The sequence below is a fragment of the Acanthisitta chloris genome, unplaced genomic scaffold, assembly GCF_000695815.1.
Source record: "Acanthisitta chloris isolate BGI_N310 unplaced genomic scaffold, ASM69581v1 scaffold11357, whole genome shotgun sequence".
NCBI lineage: Eukaryota > Metazoa > Chordata > Aves > Passeriformes > Acanthisittidae > Acanthisitta > Acanthisitta chloris.
In genome coordinates, this window is record NW_008683215.1 from 36260 (window position 1) to 56911 (window position 20652).

General features: G+C 39.8%; 1 protein-coding gene across 1 annotated transcript in view; it reads right to left on the minus strand.

Moving 5' to 3' along the window:
• Window positions 1-20652, minus strand: part of PHEX (phosphate regulating endopeptidase homolog, X-linked) — a gene marked incomplete at its 5' end in the record, with an annotated part of 65191 nt that overhangs the window by 29499 nt on the left and 15040 nt on the right. The window contains 2 exons of the mRNA XM_009078842.1: window positions 14169-14270; window positions 17703-17831. Of these exons, the coding sequence (XP_009077090.1) occupies window positions 14169-14270; window positions 17703-17831 (231 nt within the window). The remainder of the gene's footprint in view (window positions 1-14168; window positions 14271-17702; window positions 17832-20652) is intronic.

Here is a 20652-nt window from a genome sequence, read left to right on the forward strand (position 1 = left end):
ATTCAGGGAGGGGGAGGAGGGATAAAAAATTGGGAGGGAGCACGATTCATCTACAAGTTTGTATGTAATCAAAAGTGTCGAATTTTTTTTGCTGATGGTGTTGTCAGTGATCTTTGCAAGGAGCCATAAAATTTCCTTTACCATTTCCCATATTTAAATCATAGTAAAAACTAATCTTGAGAAAGAAAAGCACAAAATCATCAGTTTTAATTTCTACTAAGTCTGCTGCTTAAACAAGTTCAGTGAATCTCAAATGTTCTGCATGAGTTCCAGAGTACCCATCTGAATCACAGTAACCACTGCATTGAATCTATTTAATTGAACACCTTAGCATTTGAATTAAATAGATATAAAAACTGACTTACATGATGAACCCTTAAAAACAATTTATAGTGCAACTTGCAAAAACATCAACAGTGGCTTTTAAAGAAAACATGAGGATTAACTGTCAATATAATGACATTTCGCTAATGGTTTAGCCATTACAATGTTGATCAAAAATTGTTGATCCTGTTTTGGGACATAAAAGAATATTTTTTATTTTGACCTAGATTATATCCTTTAAAAGCACTCAATTTCTAGACTGAAGCAAATAAGTTCATGCCTCACTGGCTGTAAATGCAGAGGAGTATAAAGCCAGTCTAGATCTGGAAGTGCTTCTTTGCTGAAAGAGGTAGAGACGAAGCTGACAACCTATGGTGCTAGTTGTGGCCACAACAATGTTAATTTCCACTGCAGAGACATTTTTGGGTCTTTGTGGAATATCTGCCACATCCATCTCAGTCTTCCACAGAGAACAGCAACTTGGGACTGCCAAGTTTTGGCCCTTTTAGACCTCACTCCTTAAACATCTCTAAGAGTGAGGATGATGCCTCCAGGCTCATTAATAGCTGATCTGACATAGGTTGACCTAAAGATCATATATAATCACATAATCTCATAATAACCATATAATTAATATTTCACATTATTTCTTTATTTTAGTGACACTTAAATCCTTCACATTTTTCATGGCCCTGCTGCACTAGGAAAGGAAGATGGGAATAGTTCTTCCAACTAGACTACCTCACGAGAACTGGGCACATTTGTCAGGTGACACATACTTTTCCTTTGTGACTTTCACAATTGATGTTGTGAGACTGAGATTTCTCAGCATGAGAATAAAACAGTTGGACACCTCCAAGATATTTTTTAATAAATGCTATATATAAAACCCTAGTAAATAAGCAAGCTTGTCTCAAAGAGATTTTTGAAAGTAAACTCAAAAGGTAATGCTGCTTCTAGCACTTTGATGCTTTATCAATGTATAAAGCTGTCTGTATTTAGACAGATAGATAAGGGGGGAAAGTTATTTTTAGTGCATTTGTTACTTAAGAGTTCTTACCACAATATGTGTGGTTTAGGGATCTGAGCAAATAAGACAGAAAAAACTGATGCTGATAGAGAAGGATGTGTTGGGGAAACTGTTTCCTATGGCCAAAGCAAAACCCATGAGAGAACATCGGAAGCACTCTGAAGTCCTTGGGAATCCTGCCAACTAGGATTCCTCCTAGGGGGCTTTGCATCATCTGCAAACCTGTTCAGCTGGCCCAGCACACAGCCCAATTTATATACACAACTGACAAGTTAGAAAGTATCATATTGAAAGCAGATTTCTAAATTTGCATGTTGGAAGTCTCGTTTCCATGCCTTTCTTTTCTGTTCATTTGCAAGATATTTAAGAGCAGTTTCAAGACTCCTTATTTATACAGCACAAGAAAGTGGTAAATGCTCTACAACTGGCTTGCTCTTCGATAATGATGTCAGTATTTTTCCCTTGATGAGATTAAAAATATGTTTAAGAGACCAGCCTTCCAGGAGGCATGTGCACCATACAGGGAAGTCAAATGAAATGTGACAAATGTACAGGAACCAGCCATGTGGCAATTGCACATGAATCCACTGCAAATACACCATGCACTACTTTTTATGGTCTAAAGACTAACTTCATTCCTTTCTCTAATCTGCATATTAAATAGCCATATGTACAGAAAGAAAAGGGGAAATGAGGTTCTTCCCTCAGCCATCGTTAAGCACTCAGCCTACATTAGACTTGGATAAATTAAGAAATCTCATTACTGCAGGCTTCCTTTCCTGCCACTGAAAGCAAGAGGTGCTTGCAGTGGGTGACACTGAGAAGTGTGCTTTAGAATAGGTCATGATAACTGTTTTCTCTCCAAGCAGCCAGAGAGAGCAGGCTCTGAGGCAAAGGACCCAGAGTGGGCCTACTCCTTCCACCTCTCATTACAACACATGGTAGTTTCCCCACTGACTTCAACACAGTTGGGATTTTATCATCACTGTGCCTTTCTGTCACTATGAAAGCAATTGCAAGTCAGTTTACTACAGAGACAAAATAATAAATGACCTTTCACTCTTGACTTAACAACTTGCCAACATGGGAATGCACATATGTACTTCAATGCTCCAAAGCATCCCAGTTCCCAGTTCCAAGTCTACTCAAATTCTCACTTGACAATCAAGTGTGTTAGCCTACTTAGTGCCTTTTTTGCTACTCAGAGTATGATTTTGAGATTTTATAGGCCTGCAAACAACACTGAATACTGACATATTGTACTTACTGTAAAGAAAAAAACCAAAACGTATATCTCACTCCAACAATGTTTTATGAGTCTGACACAGACCTGTATATCAACTTGACTCACAATAACTTTGTGAAGATCATTTCCAAGCTTCTAAATATATAAAAAATTAATACAATTACAATTCACTGAAAAATTAGCATGAAATACATTCTGAAACCTAAAATCATTCACAGCAAAGTAATGTTCCATTTAATTACAAAGATTAATTCAGCCTTTATGTATGTATGTGTCTGGTCTTTACATTTTTCATTGAAAACAGATGATTCAAGAGCCATCTGGTAAAACTGCTGCATAAATATCACTGCATCTATCTAGGTTTTACTTATAGAGAAACTAGGAAAATAGAGTGATGGATCTTGGCAAAACTCAGAAAAGTTCCATTGCATGGCTAAAACCTGATTCTACAGATGCCACTGACTTGAATGAGAGATGGACTGGGCTCACCTTAATGATGCATATTATTTTCTGTGTAGAGCCACATGAAATGTCAGGGGTTTGGACAATGTCACCTGCAATCTAAAGTGAAGTGGCAACTCAAACATGAGCACTTGGCCTGAAATGACAGTTTTTAACAGTACTTTATCTGCAGTGAACTGTCCGTAATCCACACTGCAGAATATAGGTAATCATTTAACTATTTATTTTTAAATCTCAACTTTAATTGTACGCTTTTATTTGCATATCACAATAGAACCTGTGTAGACTTTTCAAGAGCTAGTGTTTCATTTAACAATAATTCACATGCCACCACCTCACACTGCACCATAACTGTCCCCTGTGTATTACAATAATTGCTTTGAATGCTCTAAAATAGTCAGTTATGAAGATGGAAAATACAGCTATCATTCCATTCTTGTAACAGCTTGAGGCTGGGGTACAAAATGAAAATAAAATAATAACCAAGTGATTTATGTGAATAATGATACCCATCATATACACATAAAATTGCTTTCAGTTAAATACATGCTGTGGTTTCAAAAGCAGCTGAGTCCACTTAACAGCTCTGTGCTGCCAAAAAATGTCCTAGTCCTTGCTCTTCTTCCCTGCTCCTCTCATCTTTGTCCGTACTTCTGCTCATGCTGCCTGCACCCACAGCCTCCAAAGGCTGCCTCAGCTCCTTGCCACATCTTCCTGTGAGACTGCTTAGCTCACTAACACAGCAGAAATCTAACCAAGCTTTTCCCCAGAAATTTTCCAAAAGATCAGTGAGCTGAACCACTCACTATATAGAGAGACCCAGCAAGTGCTGGAACTGGCACAAGGCAAGTGTGGACACATGATGTGGGAAAGTAAAGGAAAACCAAATGTTTTTTTGATACATTAGTTATCTTTTCCTCTGAATCATCTCGGACAGGGGCACTCTCTGCTGGGTGAAGAACTGGCTGGATGGCCCAGAGAGTGGTGGTGAACAGTGCCAGTCACTATTGGTGTTCCCCAGGGGTCAGTGCTGGGCCCAGTGCTCTTTAATATCTTTATTGATGATTTAGATGAGGGGATTGAGTGCACCATCAGCACGTTTGCAGATGACACTAAGTTGGGGGAGAGTGTGGATCTGCTGGAAGGCAGGAGGGCTCTGCAGAGGGACCTAGCTAGGCTGGAGAGATGAGCTGATTCCAACAGGATGAGGTTTAACAAGGCCAAGTGCTGGTCCTGCACTTTGACCATAACAATCCCATGCAGTGCTCCAGTCTGAGGACAGAGTGGCTGGAGAGCACCAGGCAGAAAGGGACCTGGGAGTTTGGATAGATAGGAAGCTGAACAAGAGCCAGCAGTGTGCTCAGGGGGCCAAGAAGGCCAATGGCATCCTGGCCTGGATCAGGAACAGCGTGGTCAGCAGGACCAGGGAGGTGATTCCCATTTTCATGCCACCTCTTGCTAGAAACACACCCACCTCACTGCAAAAGTCTTTTCTGCTGTTTTTGTTTTAGCTCTGGGCAAGCAGCAGGCTTAAAAACCAAAACACACTGTTGGCAAAATAAAAGTCCCCAGGGACCCAAAACCCTGGTGTGCTGAGAGACCTCTGGCACCAAACACAGAGAGAGGTAGCTCCAGAGCAAGGAAAGGGCAAGCAAGCTCTCTCCACATCCCAACTGTATGGAATATGGATTTAGCACAGGGCTTCTTTTTCAGTTTTATGCAAAACTCTGAATAACCTGTTCCAGTAAGGGACAACTTCTGACCTCAGCCTCTGCTTGCATCAGTTTATATTCATTTAACATTTTCAAGGTTAAGCAAAGGTTGCAGGGCAATTCTTACTGTATTTTTCTATAATGAATAGCATGTGAAAAATTCTCCTTTTATTTCTAGTCACAAGTGAGCTTCAGCCACAGTGTAGGTACAGCTGAGTCAAGACATGGCAGTGAATCCTTTTTACACTACTCAAACTGAAATAGGGACTGAGGACCTGAACACAAACATTACTCAGCTCAGTTTTTGCATGTTTTATCTCTGAGGAGAAATCCCTTTGCTTGAACAGGGACCCCAACCAGCAGGGTACCAGTAAGCATGTCCATGCCTTGTAATACATGTGGAAAAGCAGATGCATATATACACAAAAACATAGGCTGCAGAATATAGAAAAAACATATGCAGGAAATGCTCTTCTTTCTACTCAAGACCAAATTCCTCTTTGTTTCAAATATTTACATATTTTTCATTTTAAATTAATTATATCTATGTATTTTCACATTGATGAAGCTCACCACATATCCAGAAAACTAAGCACGAGGCACTTTACAGCTCCCTCACAAATGAGGGAGGCTGAGGAGCCCTTCATTCCCAGGCACAGCATCCTGGCTTCTGGAAGGCCACTAAAGGAACAAATTCCTGAGTCTGATGACCTCCCTGTGGTAAAGCTCCTTTAAGAGTAAACTCCAGCAGTACCAGTACCTGAAGCCATTTGAACATTTCACAACTTTGCTTTAGAAGTCCATAACTAGTACAATATCTGACTGAGCAAGTTAAAGTGCTGCTGGCTAAAGCTCCTGATCTCCTGTACCTCGATATCTGTATTGCTGAACTGGGGAACTACATTGTCTTTGCAACTGTACCTCTACAGGAAGCAGGTTTACTTGCTAAAACAACAAAGATAATGAAAGTCTAAGCTGAAACTGTCTGAGACTTCCAGGGGTAGTGGAGAATCTCCTGTCCTTTGGAAGAATTAATCTGTCTTTTGGCATACCAAGACTTTCATGTTGCATTTCTGCCACAAATGCTACAGATTCACCCTGGTCCCTGAGCATCTGCAGGTGTCTGTCCATCTGTCTCCCTCTTTCTATTTCAAGTATAAGATTTGTCACAAGTGTTTTGATGTCAGGCACCTATTCTGGCCTTATGGAATTGTGGCAGAGTCTGAAAAATGACAGCTAAGAGATCAGGGTTAAATACAATTTCCTCTGCCTTCACCTGTTTTCCACTATCTGTTTGCACGGTGCTCAGGTTATTAATGGAACTGACATCCCTGCACAACTGAGTGAGCAGTAGCAGCAGCCAGATAACAAGGGAGAATCTGACAGCAGCAATCTAACCTCAGAGATAAGCGATAAGCAAACACGCCGTGGCTATTAGTTTCAACTCTGGCCAATGGAGAAGAACATCTCCTGTGGTTACTGAACAGGAAAGCCCAGTCCTCCTGAGAAGGTTAAATTAAATTCAGGATGCTAGAGATTATTCTTTGAGTTTGAAAATTAAAGTTTGTGATGAGAAATAAATATTTGACAAAGGAAAAGGAAGAGGAAGAGGAGATTTTAATCTGATGGAAAGTGAAGACCTATTTTTATTCAGAGAAAAGCATGGAACACTTCTACTCTAGAAGGAAAGCACCTTACATTCCCTGCATCTTCCAGGTGAAAACACATTACTCTAAAAACTTGTATTTTCCAAACAGCTGTCTCAGGGATTCTGCAGGAATGGTAGCCTTAAAATCCTGTCCGAATTTCAAACTATGTAAGTAGTGCAAACTTTTCAAATCCCCTACATCATTTCTGAGCAGCATCTACTTCACTTCCAGCTTCCTATTGAGTTGTCCCCTTCTTTTCATATGTCCATGCATGTGACAGGATAAAGATGGGACCTTTTCAGCCTCGAGAAGAAACAGCTGAGAGGGAACCTCATCAATGTATGTAACTAACTGAAGGGAGGGTGTCAAGAGGAGGGAGCCAGGCTCTTCTTGGTGGTGTCAAGCAATAGGACAAGAGGCAATGGGCAGAAACTGATGCACAGGAAGTTCCACCTGAATATGAAGAACATCATTACTATGTAGGTGACCAAGCATTGGAACAGATTGCCCACAGAGGCTGTGAATTCCCCCTCACTGAAGATACTCAAAACCATGCATCCTGTGACATGTCCTCTAGGATGGCCCTGCTTGAGCAGGGAGGTTGAACCAGAAGATCCACTGTGGTCCCTCCCATTTTGTGATTCTGTGAAAGACAAGTTAAAGCAGGAAGATAAACTCCTGGTGATATATTTAATGCCCAAGGGAATTGTAAACATGTAGGAAAAGAGTTAAAATGTGACTGACTTTTCTGAACTCCCAACACATTTCAGCCTTATAAGGACACTTGCCCATTGCTCCCTGCAATGCAATTACTACAATACAAGCAGGACCTTAAATTCTTGCATCCAGAGACTACCCTAATTTCAGCATGTTCACGTCCACAAAGGAAACGTGTGGCCAAGGTTCAACTGGCACTTAACAACAGTATGCTCTCCAGTTTAGAAATGACAAGGTTGTTTCAAGAATATCTGAATCAAACTTTCTAGTAAAACCAGTAAATTTGGAAGTCAACAATCACCTCTATTGACTTTTGAACAGGAATGAAGTGTCTAAATGCAATTAGAGCCTTTGGAAATGTCTTCTTCTTTACTTAGTTCTTCTGAAGTGTGTCTGGCAGCTTCTGTAAGTGCTCTGAAGCAGTTTTACACTTTGTGAAGTTCTCCAATATCCTTGAAATGAAGATATAAAGTCATCTTAAAGGAACCTATAAAAGGTGTTTTGAGAGTTTCAGTTTTGAAACCCTACCCCTCTCTTTTACCAAGTATTGTTCTGTCAGCCTTGTGCTGGCCTTCATTCCAGAAAAAGTCTACTTGAAATAAAGGAGGCATTGAGTCTCTCAGCTGGTTCCTCTGTCAAATTTTTGCATTATTTTTCATAGAATGGGTCCACAGACCCCACTAGATACAAAAGGCATTTTTAACTTTTGCAGAGCACCCAGTGACCACTCTCAAGATTGGATGATTTGTCATCTTTATGCAAAATTAGCATGGCATTAAGCAAGATTAATTTCAGCTCCCAAAGCTGTGGTGCCTGGCCTTTTTGTCTGGGCATGCCTCAGAGCTTAATGAAATGTTATTTTTCAGAACTGTATCTAGTGCATGCCCTGGACAGTCTACGTGAAGAAATGCAGGAGGCTCCATACTCCCAGTATGTACTGCTGTGCCAAGGTTACACAGAAGCAAGAATGAGCACAAGAAAAGAACAGGCAATGGTGATTCTCTGATTCCCCCTCTACAAGAACACAAGGGAAGGTGGTGACATTTTCCAGACAAGCAAAACAAGATGCTTTCTCATACAGAGCACAGTGAGGCAGTGGAACTCTGCTTAGGGAAGTTGCAGATGATAAAAATTGTTGTGGGTTCAAAAAGCCATTGGACAAACTCACAGCAGGAAAATATGAATATATACAAAGACACCACTACTGGCTCAGGAAGCAACTGAGCTGTAGATTGTCAGAGGCTAGGAAAGGCTAGCAGGAAAATATCCCTTTATGCTTGCCCTGTCCTTATGTTCATCTCTAAACATCTGTTACTGTTTGGCCACTGTCTGAAGCAGATATTGGACCTCTGGTCTGAGCAGTATGGATGTCATGTTTGTAGAAAAATCACTCAAATGTGGAGAGAGAGACACCACAGACAATTGGGAAAGATGGCAGGGGCACAGACAATTGACTGCAGGGCTGGATACAGCCAGTGAGTTCCAGCTGAGAAACGAATGGCTTCATTGGGATAACCCATGGACACGACCTGCTTTAAACTACCTACAGTTTGTTGAATCTGGGCTTATACAGATGGCTCTTGAATCCCTAAGGGCTATTGGCCTAAATTATACTGCATTATCTAGGGAGGTTTGCTACAGCTCTCTAAAGCAGTAGAACAAACCCTGTAGGTTGAACAAAGGTACCTAACACTGCCTGAGAGAGCCACCTATAGCTAGGCACTGTCCATATATTTTCCTGTGGTCCTCTTGACTCAGTCTTCAGACTCAGAAAGATGTGAAGAAAACAAATGTTGCATAGACAACTTCCTTAGAGAGAAATAAAGCCAAGGAGCAGGCAAGTTCAGTAGGCAAAAAATGATTGCACAGTGACCTTGGGATTTGTGCTCTGTGACCTAAGGAGGTTAATAACGTTACAGAAGAATCTTACTAGAGGAAAAACAAGCTTTTTTTGGCTTATAATCCATGCTTTAAAAATAGTACTGCAAAGCAAAAAAACCAACTAGCAGAATATTTTACAAGAGAATATTACAGAATATTTTAAACTTTCAGCAAACAGGCTTTCATCTAAAAGTTTCTTTTTCAAGCCTCCAGTTAAACTCAAGCACAAAGGGCATTTCAGGAATTAAAAACAGTGATTAATAAAATAATAGTTCCTGCCCAGGAATGGGAGCAATTTTACATCTCAGTGGTGATCTTCCACTGAATTATCCTTTGAAGAGCAGCAGCAATAAATCACCACTTTAAAGCTGTGAGCCTTCACTAGACAAGTTATGCCGATGGAATTCCAGTTGTGGTTTCTCTCTTTTCCCTGTGGCCCACCATGCCAAAACACAGCTGCCAATACCATTTGGCTGCCACAGCTGGCTGCAATCTCCACCTTCAGTGTAAGGAAAACAAAAGGCTCTCCCTTCTCTCTCCTCCCACCCCTCATCTGCTATTTTTCTGGGAGGCTGCGAGGTGACCCAACAGCTCACCAGGTGCCTGGGGTAGCTGAGCAGGGATCTCTGCTCAGCTTTGGTAAGACACAGACCACATACTTGAAGACTGTTGTCAGACCCACCCTTTGAGCTGCACTCAACTGAATAATTTCTCTGTTCTTCAAATGAGGGCAAAATTTAATGACCCTTACAAAAGGGGGACACTAAGAGGGCAAGAAGAGGAAACTTTTGGCTTTGAGGGATTTTTTTTGTTTGTTTTTGGTTGGTTGGTTGTTTCTTTTACCAGAGAACTTCACTGAAAATTCTGGAGGTTCAGCAAATATGAGATGATAATCAAATACAGTATAATAAAGCAAGGGTTGATCAGAGTAGAGGAGGAAGGACAGGACAGAAAACCGCATCACAGCACAGAGCTAGGTGAGAACTGCATGTGAAGTCAGAGTCATCGTTAAAAACTTCTTTTGCAAGATTGGCTTTCATACGGTCTGGTTTAAATTCATCGAACGCTTCTCTCCTACTTGGAGCTCCTTTGGAAGCAGCGTGAGCTCCATCCAGAGAGCTAGGTGAGACCTGCATGTGAAGTCAGAGTCACCGTTCAAAACTTCTTTTGCAAGATTTGCTTTCATACGGTCTGGTTTAAATTCATGTTTCGATCACAGAAAGAAAGGAATGGAGAGGGGATAGAGGTAAATTATTAGATGTTATCGCATTATATTGTTTTGTTACAAAAGGAGTGTCAAACCTTAACTCCAAAGTATACAGGGGCTAAAGGGATAATTGTCAGAAATCAAGACTGCAAGACAATTGTTCTCTATGTCTCATAGAGTAGTAGATTTGATCCTTTTAACATGGTTTGACTCATCAAATTAGTAGTGTCCCCTCTGAGTAACTTAAAACAACAGGGCAGACACAAAGAGAGTCGGGGACAGAGAAATGTCTCTCTGATTAGATGGAGCTGACAAGCTGCCTAAAGCAAAACTCAAGAATCGATTCTACCAGAGGGTCTTTTGTAAGTCATTTGGAAGTCGATGATTCCTTTGATTGCAAAGCATCAGGCTGACAGCAAGGTATACAAATTTGGCCTCAGCCAAGCACAAAAGAAAAGTGGGCATCAGTCAGAAAACGGAGCAGACAATACACAAAACAGTGAGTATCCAAATTGCAGAGAAGATTTGCAGTTAATTCTCTTTCAAAACTGCCATGTCATCTACATTACAGCATTGTCATCTAAAGATACAATCACCACAAGGCTCTCTATGATCACAGATCAGACATCCATCCATATCCCGCAATGACCTTATTCTTCTTTCAGGATGTGAGTAAAATGTTTGTTAATGCCCCAAATATGACTGGAGTTAAAGAAAAGGCTAAAGACAAATTAAATAGATCACATGGAGTGATTCCAGTAAACAAAACCACCAACCAGATTTCTGCAGTTCAGAACATTTGGACATTTCAAGAATGCAGTGAGATTAAAAATACAGAGGAAAAGCAAAATACACTAATCACAGTGTCACATAGAATTTAAGACAGGAGCTCTAATCTGCATTGCTATAATGGACAATATGACAGTTACTGATGAAAACATAAAAAAAGACATTATTTACCTAACTAATTAATTCTTTTCTTTACTTAATTGACAGAATAGAAGACAGAACATTTCAGTTCGAAGGAACCTACAAGGAACATCTAATCCAATGGCCGAACCACTTCAGGGCTGACCAAAAGGTAAAGCACATTGTTAAGGCCATAGTCCAAATGCCTCTTAAACACTGACAGCCTTGGGGCATTTACCACCTCCCCAGGAAGCCTATTCTAGTGTTTGACCACACTCAGTAAATAAATGCTTCCCAATGTCCAGTCTAAACCTGCCTTGATGATGCAGCTTTGAACTGTTCCCATGTATCCTATCACTGGATCCCAGGAAGAAGAGATAAGCACCTCCCTCTCCACTGCAAGTAACCCAACTACAAAAGATCTAAATTACCTTCTGATGAAAACCCTCCTTAAAATAAGAAAGGGCGAGCTTTCTTAGGGAGTTCATTGGTTTGTAGCAATGTTTGTATTGTTTCCTTGCTGAAAGGCAGGTAGCAAATTTAGAACAAAATTGTTAAGCAGATTGTAATATACAAATATATTTATTAAGGGAATAATTAGAAAATCTTCCTGCTCTTATTTTGTACCAGTTTCAACAAATGTCTAAATTACAGATCACTATATTTCCAAGGGTATTTCTAATAAAAAACCAAGCATAACAGCCAGTAAGAAGCACTACCTGCAGGCCATGTCATCTACATTACAGCATTGTCATCTAAAGATACAATCACCACAAGGCTCTCTATGATCACAGATCAGACATCCATCCATATCCCGCAATGACCTTATTCTTCTTTCAGGATGTGAGTAAAATGTTTGTTAATGCCCCAAATATGACTGGAGTTAAAGAAAAGGCTAAAGACAAATTAAATAGATCACATGGAGTGATTCCAGTAAACAAAACCACCAACCAGATTTCTGCAGTTCAGAACATTTGGACATTTCAAGAATGCAGTGAGATTAAAAATACAGAGGAAAAGCAAAATACACTAATCACAGTGTCACATAGAATTTAAGACAGGAGCTCTAATCTGCATTGCTATAATGGACAATATGACAGTTACTGATGAAAACATAAAAAAAAGACATTATTTACCTAACTAATTAATTCTTTTCTTTACTTAATTGACAGAATAGAAGACAGAACATTTCAGTTCGAAGGAACCTACAAGGAACATCTAATCCAATGGCCGAACCACTTCAGGGCTGACCAAAAGGTAAAGCACATTGTTAAGGCCATAGTCCAAATGCCTCTTAAACACTGACAGCCTTGGGGCATTTACCACCTCCCCAGGAAGCCTATTCTAGTGTTTGACCACACTCAGTAAATAAATGCTTCCCAATGTCCAGTCTAAACCTGCCTTGATGATGCAGCTTTGAACTGTTCCCATGTATCCTATCACTGGATCCCAGGAAGAAGAGATAAGCACCTCCCTCTCCACTGCAAGTAACCCAACTACAAAAGATCTAAATTACCTTCTGATGAAAACCCTCCTTAAAATAAGAAAGGGCGAGCTTTCTTAGGGAGTTCATTGGTTTGTAGCAATGTTTGTATTGTTTCCTTGCTGAAAGGCAGGTAGCAAATTTAGAACAAAATTGTTAAGCAGATTGTAATATACAAATATATTTATTAAGGGAATAATTAGAAAATCTTCCTGCTCTTATTTTGTACCAGTTTCAACAAATGTCTAAATTACAGATCACTATATTTCCAAGGGTATTTCTAATAAAAAAACAAGCATAACAGCCAGTAAGAAGTAATAACTGCAGTCCAATTACTACCAGGTTAGCAGAAAAATAAATGACATCTTACTATTGTTCTCTTGCTATAGAGTTTATTGGTGCATTTATGCAGCTCTATTTCATTTGCACATCTGTGAAGAGCAGTGCTGTATAAAATGTTAAATGGGCTGCATATGGAATTTACATCTTTCCAATGATAGAATGTCTCAACACTGCTGTATAAAATGTAAATGGGCTGCATATGGAATTTAAATCTTTCCAATGATAGAATGTCTCAACAGTCTTTTCATTCGAATTAATAAAAAACTTTGAAGGCCATGTTTGCTTGTAAATCAAAACACTGCTATTTTTATTCAAGCACAGTGAGCAGGAACAGCTCAGCTGCATGTCTGTTTATTCTATGAGGGTGCTTACTAATTCACTGATATCCTACTGCCTCAACAAATAAGGACACAGACCTACACAATACCCTCCACTCATCATTTCATCTTTTTTTATGCCTCTTCCATATGCTGCTCTGGGGACAGAACTTTGCATTTGGGCAACCTTCCTTTCCACACATCATGTGCTGTAAATGTGGGAATAGAGTGAAAAGGAAGCTTTGATCGCATCCTCCTGCCTTCACCTTTACGTCCTACATTTTATTGTCACATTACCTCAAAACAATAAGGACCAGTAATACCATCCTTGATTGTAGCTTTTCATAACTGGCATTATTCTATCAGGAAATGGATGTTCAGCTGGGATGGCCATTATACTCTTGAAAGATGGCTTTCAAGGTAGGCCTCCCACCATGATGCTGAACAAGTATGAGACCTGGACTATTCTCATACTCCCTTCAAGACTGGATCCTCCATCTTCACAGCAACCACCCTCAGATACTCCAGATGTTTTAGACATCATTTTCTGTTTGTAGATTGCTGTGTCCCTGATATTCCAATCAAGATGAAGACTTTGTCAAGAAAAGCCACTGTACAGGAAAATCTGAAATAAGCTCATAGTCTACATCAGCCAGAGCCAGATGGGAAAGATTATGGCAAGTGAAGAAGAACAAGGTATCAAAAATAACTTCCTCAGAGAAGCAGGAGCTCAGACAGCTCAGCTTCTAGTAAAACAAATGTGGCACATGTCTCTTCACAAACCAAATTGTAAGTGAAAGTGCAAGTACAGTCCATGATATTCTGTTGTTGCTCAAGTCAAATTTTTACCATAGCAGGATTTTACTCATTCAACATTTATACTTGTTACCTTCTCATGTGCTTTTCTCTTTGTTTCAGAGTCCATCCAGTCATTTTCCTTTTCCAACATGTCAATAAAAGCCCAGCGAATTCCTTCAGTCAACTCCTCCATCTGCAAAAGATTTAGTAAATCCCTCTCCAGTAAAATATGTCATGGCAGAATCATTATAAGAAAAGGTTTGGTGCATGCAGGAGTGATAGATTTGGTTAGACCACAAATTATTCCAAATCAGACATCATCTGCTGTTCTTTCTTGAAAGCCAATTTCTGCTTTCTCCAGTCCTCAGACACTTAAAGTAAGTTTCTTTCCATGTTCTTTCCCTTCAGGTATACCACACAACGTGTACATTGCTGATCCCTTTGTGTCATGTTTGTAAGAATATTCATCTTGAAAGCATAAAAATTACTGGGAGATTTACAGTCATTTGGGGAGATTTTCTGACCCTTTGGTTCTAGATCACTGGCCCGTGCAGGAGCCAGCTGCAAAGCATTTGCACAAATAAAGCCTTTTCTGCAGAGAGAACATCTGTAGCCTTGTTTGGTTTATGTCAGACTGAGACATGCCTTACTAATACTGCCAAAGAACTAAATTTGGGCTGACAGTATCATGATCCAAATACAAAGCTGTATCCAAATATTTAGCCTGTATTTAGCTATATTTGTGAAGTATTTCTACCCTCTACTTACTGCAGGGATAGAGGCCCTGGATCACAACACTGAGCAGCCTTAATTGCTTCTGTAGTCTTGAAGCACCAGTGACAGCTTGCATCTGTGCAAAGCTGGGAAAACCACAACCGTTTTAGCTTGGCTGCTTCTTCAGACACCTCTACAAAGCCACAAACATATCACAAACAAGTAAAAGAAATCATAATAGGACTGTTTCGTGAGTATGCACACTAAGAAAACTCTGAAATGTCAGAAGACTAGAAATCTAATTGCTAAGAGATGCATTATATGAGTCTAAAGAGCCCTCGTGCCTATGCATCTGTCTGGCAGCACAGTCCAGAAAGGTGTACACAATCAGCTGCCTCTATACCAAGAGATGAACCTCATGGGTGATAGTCACTGAGAATACTGTGAGAGTGAGCCAATTAAGGGGATCCAGCCATTGCCTGAGTTGATGTAGCACAAGACATGACAGATGAAGACTTATCTGAGCTTTGTGCTATCAATTATGTTACATTTTAAAATAATGAAAATGTCAAGTAGCAGAGATTTATATAATTTTATTCTATAAATTTAGTACCTCTGAAATGTCATTAAAAGTTGGGACTAAACCCTGGAAAGTAACATTACCTTTAGCTAAAATGCCATTTATGTATCAGATGTATATTTTAATTTGGAACTGTTCTTTATTTGTGGTGCAGCCAGACAAAACACAGCAAAGTTCCTTTGATTATTCATTCTTTCCTACCCTTTCAAAAAACATTTTCTTATTTTTAGAGGCAATATAGGACAACTGGAGCAGGTCTAGCATTAAATATGACTAAACAGTCAACATGCACAGTAAACTGCATCCCAGGGAATAGGGTAACTTAAAGATATTGATGACAGAGCACTGACTCAATTAACTTAGTGCACTAATGAGGTGAACTCCCTGTACTTGGAGGTTACAAGTTCAAAATCAAGCTCTGCAGCTGGGCCCTGGTGTATACTTAGGCTTTATGCAGCAGCTGTAGCTGCAGGGGGCAGGGGGAGAAACCTATTCCTGCTATCAAAGTTATTACTGAAACTGCTCAGGCATATCAGTAAGAAACACTGCAGGCACTCTGGGTTAGAAACAGTGCTATATTTAGACACAAATAATGTCTTTCTTGATAAAATGCAAGAACTATCTAAGGTATGAAGCACCAATCACAAAACATGGGGAAAAGAATCCATATTCTACGTAACTCAGGATTTACTCATCATAAACAGATATATACCATGAGACAGAAAAAAACCCACAAAAGAACAACCAAAACAATCCACCCTGTACTTCTGTACAAATAAGAGTGCTTTACTCATATGCTTTCTTACTGCTTAAGAGATAGAAATGGAACTGAAAACCAGTGAAATGAAAATGATAGCACAAATTATTAACTTTAAAAGCACACTTCTAAATGGAATGTCATTTTATCTTCATGGGCAGTTCACTTTAAGGCTGAATGTTGTGACCTACACTATGAATTTTATATGCATTTCTCACTATGGATGCTTCTGTGAATTCAGACTTCATAATTTTTCAAAGCTTTGGTATGAATGCAATGTACATGCTAAGAAACTTTCTAATTCAGTCACATTTCAAGAGAAAACTATTCTCTATCTGCTTCTGGTAATTTTCCCCTCACATATACAAACATGAAAAAGTGTCCCTCCCCTCTATAAAGTATACATTTCTTATACTCCTACTCTTCCCACTTATCCTGTGCAGGATATCATACTGTATATCCTTGACACATTTTTTGCCACTAAGTGCCAAATAGCACATTAAAAACTTGAACAAGAATGGGATTGAAAAGCTGGATCACAGGGAAGAAATTCCAGCTGAAGGCAAGTAGCAAAAGAAATGCAGAAGCTGAGAGGGAAATATATTAAAAAGATTTGGACAAGCCAAATGAGTGTTTGCTGTCTAAAATGGAATACTTAGCTGAGAAAGCAGTCGAACTAGATAAAGTCAAGTGGACAAACTCAGGCTACCGAACTTGGGCAGTGCAGGACTATCACAGAGCTGTTCCTCCCAGCACAGGGTGATATTTCACATGTTTCCTAACAGTTGTGCATCTCCTGCACTGAGAGCTAAAGTTCAGCGACTAAATTAGTTCTTTTAAAAGTGATTATTGGTGGAAAATCAATGGCAGCAATAGAAGATATTTGAAAACTTTACAACGAAAACATGAACTGAAAATACATCATAGATTACTGTGAAGGGCAATCAATGATTTGAATATGTAATTAAGAAAAGTAATAATTTAGCTATTTTTGAAGATTTTAGAAAGAGGATGAACATCCCTCTAGACTCAGTGTTGAAGAATATTTTAATTCACCATTCAGCAAAAAAAATTTGAATTACAACTATAAACTCTCACTATGTGGCTCTAAGCTTCCTTTAATTTGGGCCAGACATCAGTTAGATGTTTCTTGCTTAGATTGCATGTGTAGCATAGGCACAGCTTTCAAATGATATCCCTGAAGCAGAGTGATCTTGACTAGTCAATAAAAATTTTACCATAATGATCTACACTAGCTATATTAAACCATTTCTCATCAATACCCCTCACTCTGGTCCTGCACAGCCTGGCTGCCTTTATTTACACAAATTAACAGTGTTCTGGCTGGTTTTGATCTAACTACATATTTGTCTGAAGGGCTGCACATGGCAAGAATTGCCAGTGTCCAGATGTAAAGAAAGGTAACATTTCTTCAAATTTGTTCCATTTTCTCCTTTTTTTTTCTTGAATTCAATTAAAGTGTTTTAAGAATCTCATCTCTTCTTAAACTTTGTTCTAACATTAGAGGAAGTCACTAATTGAAAGTTTCTAGGCAGAGATTGCAGAAGACTCACCATCTCTTTCTTGTCTTCTTGAAAATGGGCTTTCACAAACATCTTACCCACAACATAGGGGAGTGCACTTTCAACCAGGTCCACACATTTATCCCACTGAGGCAGCAAAGTTGTTGTCCCATGGATCACCTGTTGGCAGGAGCATATAGCAGGCCATAACATTGTACTGTTTAAGAAGAACAAGTCTGCACTCACATATAATCTAAAGCCTATTTGTCAAACAGCTACCAAAAGGAAACAATAATGATACTTTACAGGTATTTCTATTTTCAGCAACTGCTGTGACAAGTATTTTGAACACCACAAAATAGCTGTAAGATTTTCAACTTAGGAATGGTACAATAGTAATGACTAGGCCAGGCTTAGAGGGTTAATTATAGGAAAGCATTGCCAAGTCCTGACTTTAGACTAATCTTGGTATCCTCTTTGTGTTAAGTAGAGAGATACTGTCACCTAGAAAACCCCTGCTCTATCTCCTGAAAAAGTTTCTTTCTCCACTGACTAGGTGAGAAGCCTAAGGAGATCATTCCCATGAAAATTAGGTCAACCCTCATAAAAAACCTCCTGCAGAACCCTCAACTGCCATGAACTAATGATGTCTAACATAGGTAGGTACATGTCCACAACTTTTTGTCATTTACCCATCCAGATACTTTTACCACAGTTCCATGTTGTGGTAGGAAGATGCTGGTAGAACAGCTTGCGTATTTCACTTTCAGGCTCTGATGATGGCCCTGCACCACTATAAATGGCCTTCAAAAAAGACACAGTCAAGAATAGCCAACACACCAATGAACAAGGCAAAATAGAACTCAAGCACAATTGCTGTCTTAGTTTCTGTTTGTCACAGAAAAACTGCTACTGTGGGTGCTTACCCAGTTAACATTACACTTGCTCGTCAAGGTAGTTCATGTAAAAAAGACCCTACATGCAACAAAATACAAGTAGGGTCCATGTTAGGAATAAGGAGTGTTGATTTAAGAAACTTTTTTTCTTTTCGAGGTTCGAAGTGTTCCTTTTCCACTTAAGAAACTTCTTAAGCTTTTCACCTGATCTAGTGAGGAGGTGTCCCTGCCCATAGCAGAGAGGGTTGGGACTAGATAATCTGTAAGGTCCATTCCAACCTCTAAATTCTATGATTTTCCACAGAGAACAAGCAAAATCCTAGTCCAGTATTTAACACCTGTCAGCTATGCAAAAGCAGAGTACAGTTAATAGCAGAGCAGATCTGGTGAGATAGGGACTTTGGCCTCTCACAGATTATACAAGCCTCTTAAGCACTGATTTTACAGTTCCCAAGCCTCTTCTTTTTCCCATTATTCTCCTCCTTTGAGCACAAGATTAAATACCCAACAAAACTGAAGGGTTTGTATTTGGTTTTTTTCCAATAGGAAAACATTTCATTGGAAAATTCCAGAGAAGCTTAACCCCAGGCTACTGAAGGTGAGATATTTTGGTAGTTCAAAGATTGATTTTCCCTATCATATTGTCTGTAATTAAGCATAATCAATGACTCACACTTAAATACACCAGTAAATTGCATTTTCAAATGCTTTTTATTAATCTTTGCAAAGATTTTAAGGTCTTGATGCCAAGATTTCTACATATAAGGTGTAAAATCCACCAATAGAAAATGAGAACCCGGTAAAAAAAGATACTGTGCTTATGATAGGTGAGGCTGACAGAATTAATGAAACAATGAATGTATAAAATATATCCTTTCCCTTAAGGGTCACTGATTCATCTCAAGGCCAAGCCTTTTTAGTAGTCATTCAATGTTTTATTCACTTACCTGGCAAGAACTTGGTGAGTCCTCTTCATGTTTAAGAAAGCCTTTGCTCTTATGTCCTTTCTGCTGACCTGTGAAGTCTGTTCAACTGAGTTGTTTACTCCACTTTAGATAATAACTATTAGATATTGCTGTTTACTGCACTTAACTAACTTTGCATCTCCAGAACGAGGAGCAGATAATGGGAATGAGTTGCTGACTCACTGCTCTTACTGTGCTGTTCTTAAGCTTTCACAACCATGTACATGGCCAGTACTGTTTAATTTTTTTATCAATGACTTGGATGATAGTAGATGCCCCCTCAGCAAGTTTGCTGATGACACAAAGCTGGGAGGAGTGGCCAATATCCCAGAGTGCTGTGCAGCCCTTCAGAGGGACCTAGACAATTTGGAGACACAGAGAGAGAAGAACTGTCCGAAATTCAGTAAAGGCAGATGCTGGGTCCTGAACCTGGGAAAGAAGAATCTCAGGCACCAGTACAGGATGGAGGCTGACCTCAATGGCATAAGTGAAACCTGGTGGGATGAGTCCTGTGAATGGAGTGCTGTACCGGATGGTTACAGGCTCTTCAGGGGGGATAGGCAGGGAAGATGAGGTGGGTGGATGGCATTGTACGTAGCTGAGGGGTTGGAATATATGAAGCTTGCAGATGGCAATGGTGCAGTTGAGAGCCTCTGGGTAAGGGATCAAGGGGCAAACAAATAACACAGATCGTGGGAGTCTACCACAGACCACCCCAGCCAAGATGATGGGCTATGCCTCCAAGTCAATGTTCCTTGTCCTTATGGGAGACTTCAAATTGCCAGATGTTAACTGGGAACATCTTACAGCTGACACAAAAAGGTCACAACAGGTTGTCCATGAGCCAGCAGTGTGCCCTTGTAGCCAAGAAGGCCTATGGTATCCTGGGCTACATGAGAAAGAGTATTGCCAGTAGGTCAAGGGAGGTGATCATGCCCCTCTACACAGTCTTTGTGAGGTGCATCTGGAGTGCTGTGTCCAGTTCTGTGCTCCTTAGTACAAGTACATAAAGCTCCTCGAACAGGTCCAGCAGAGAGCTACAAAGATGATTAAGGGACTGGAGCATCTCTTTTATGAGGAAAGGCTGAGAGTGTTGAGCCTGTTCAGCCTTGAGAAAAGATGACTGAGAGGGGTCATCAT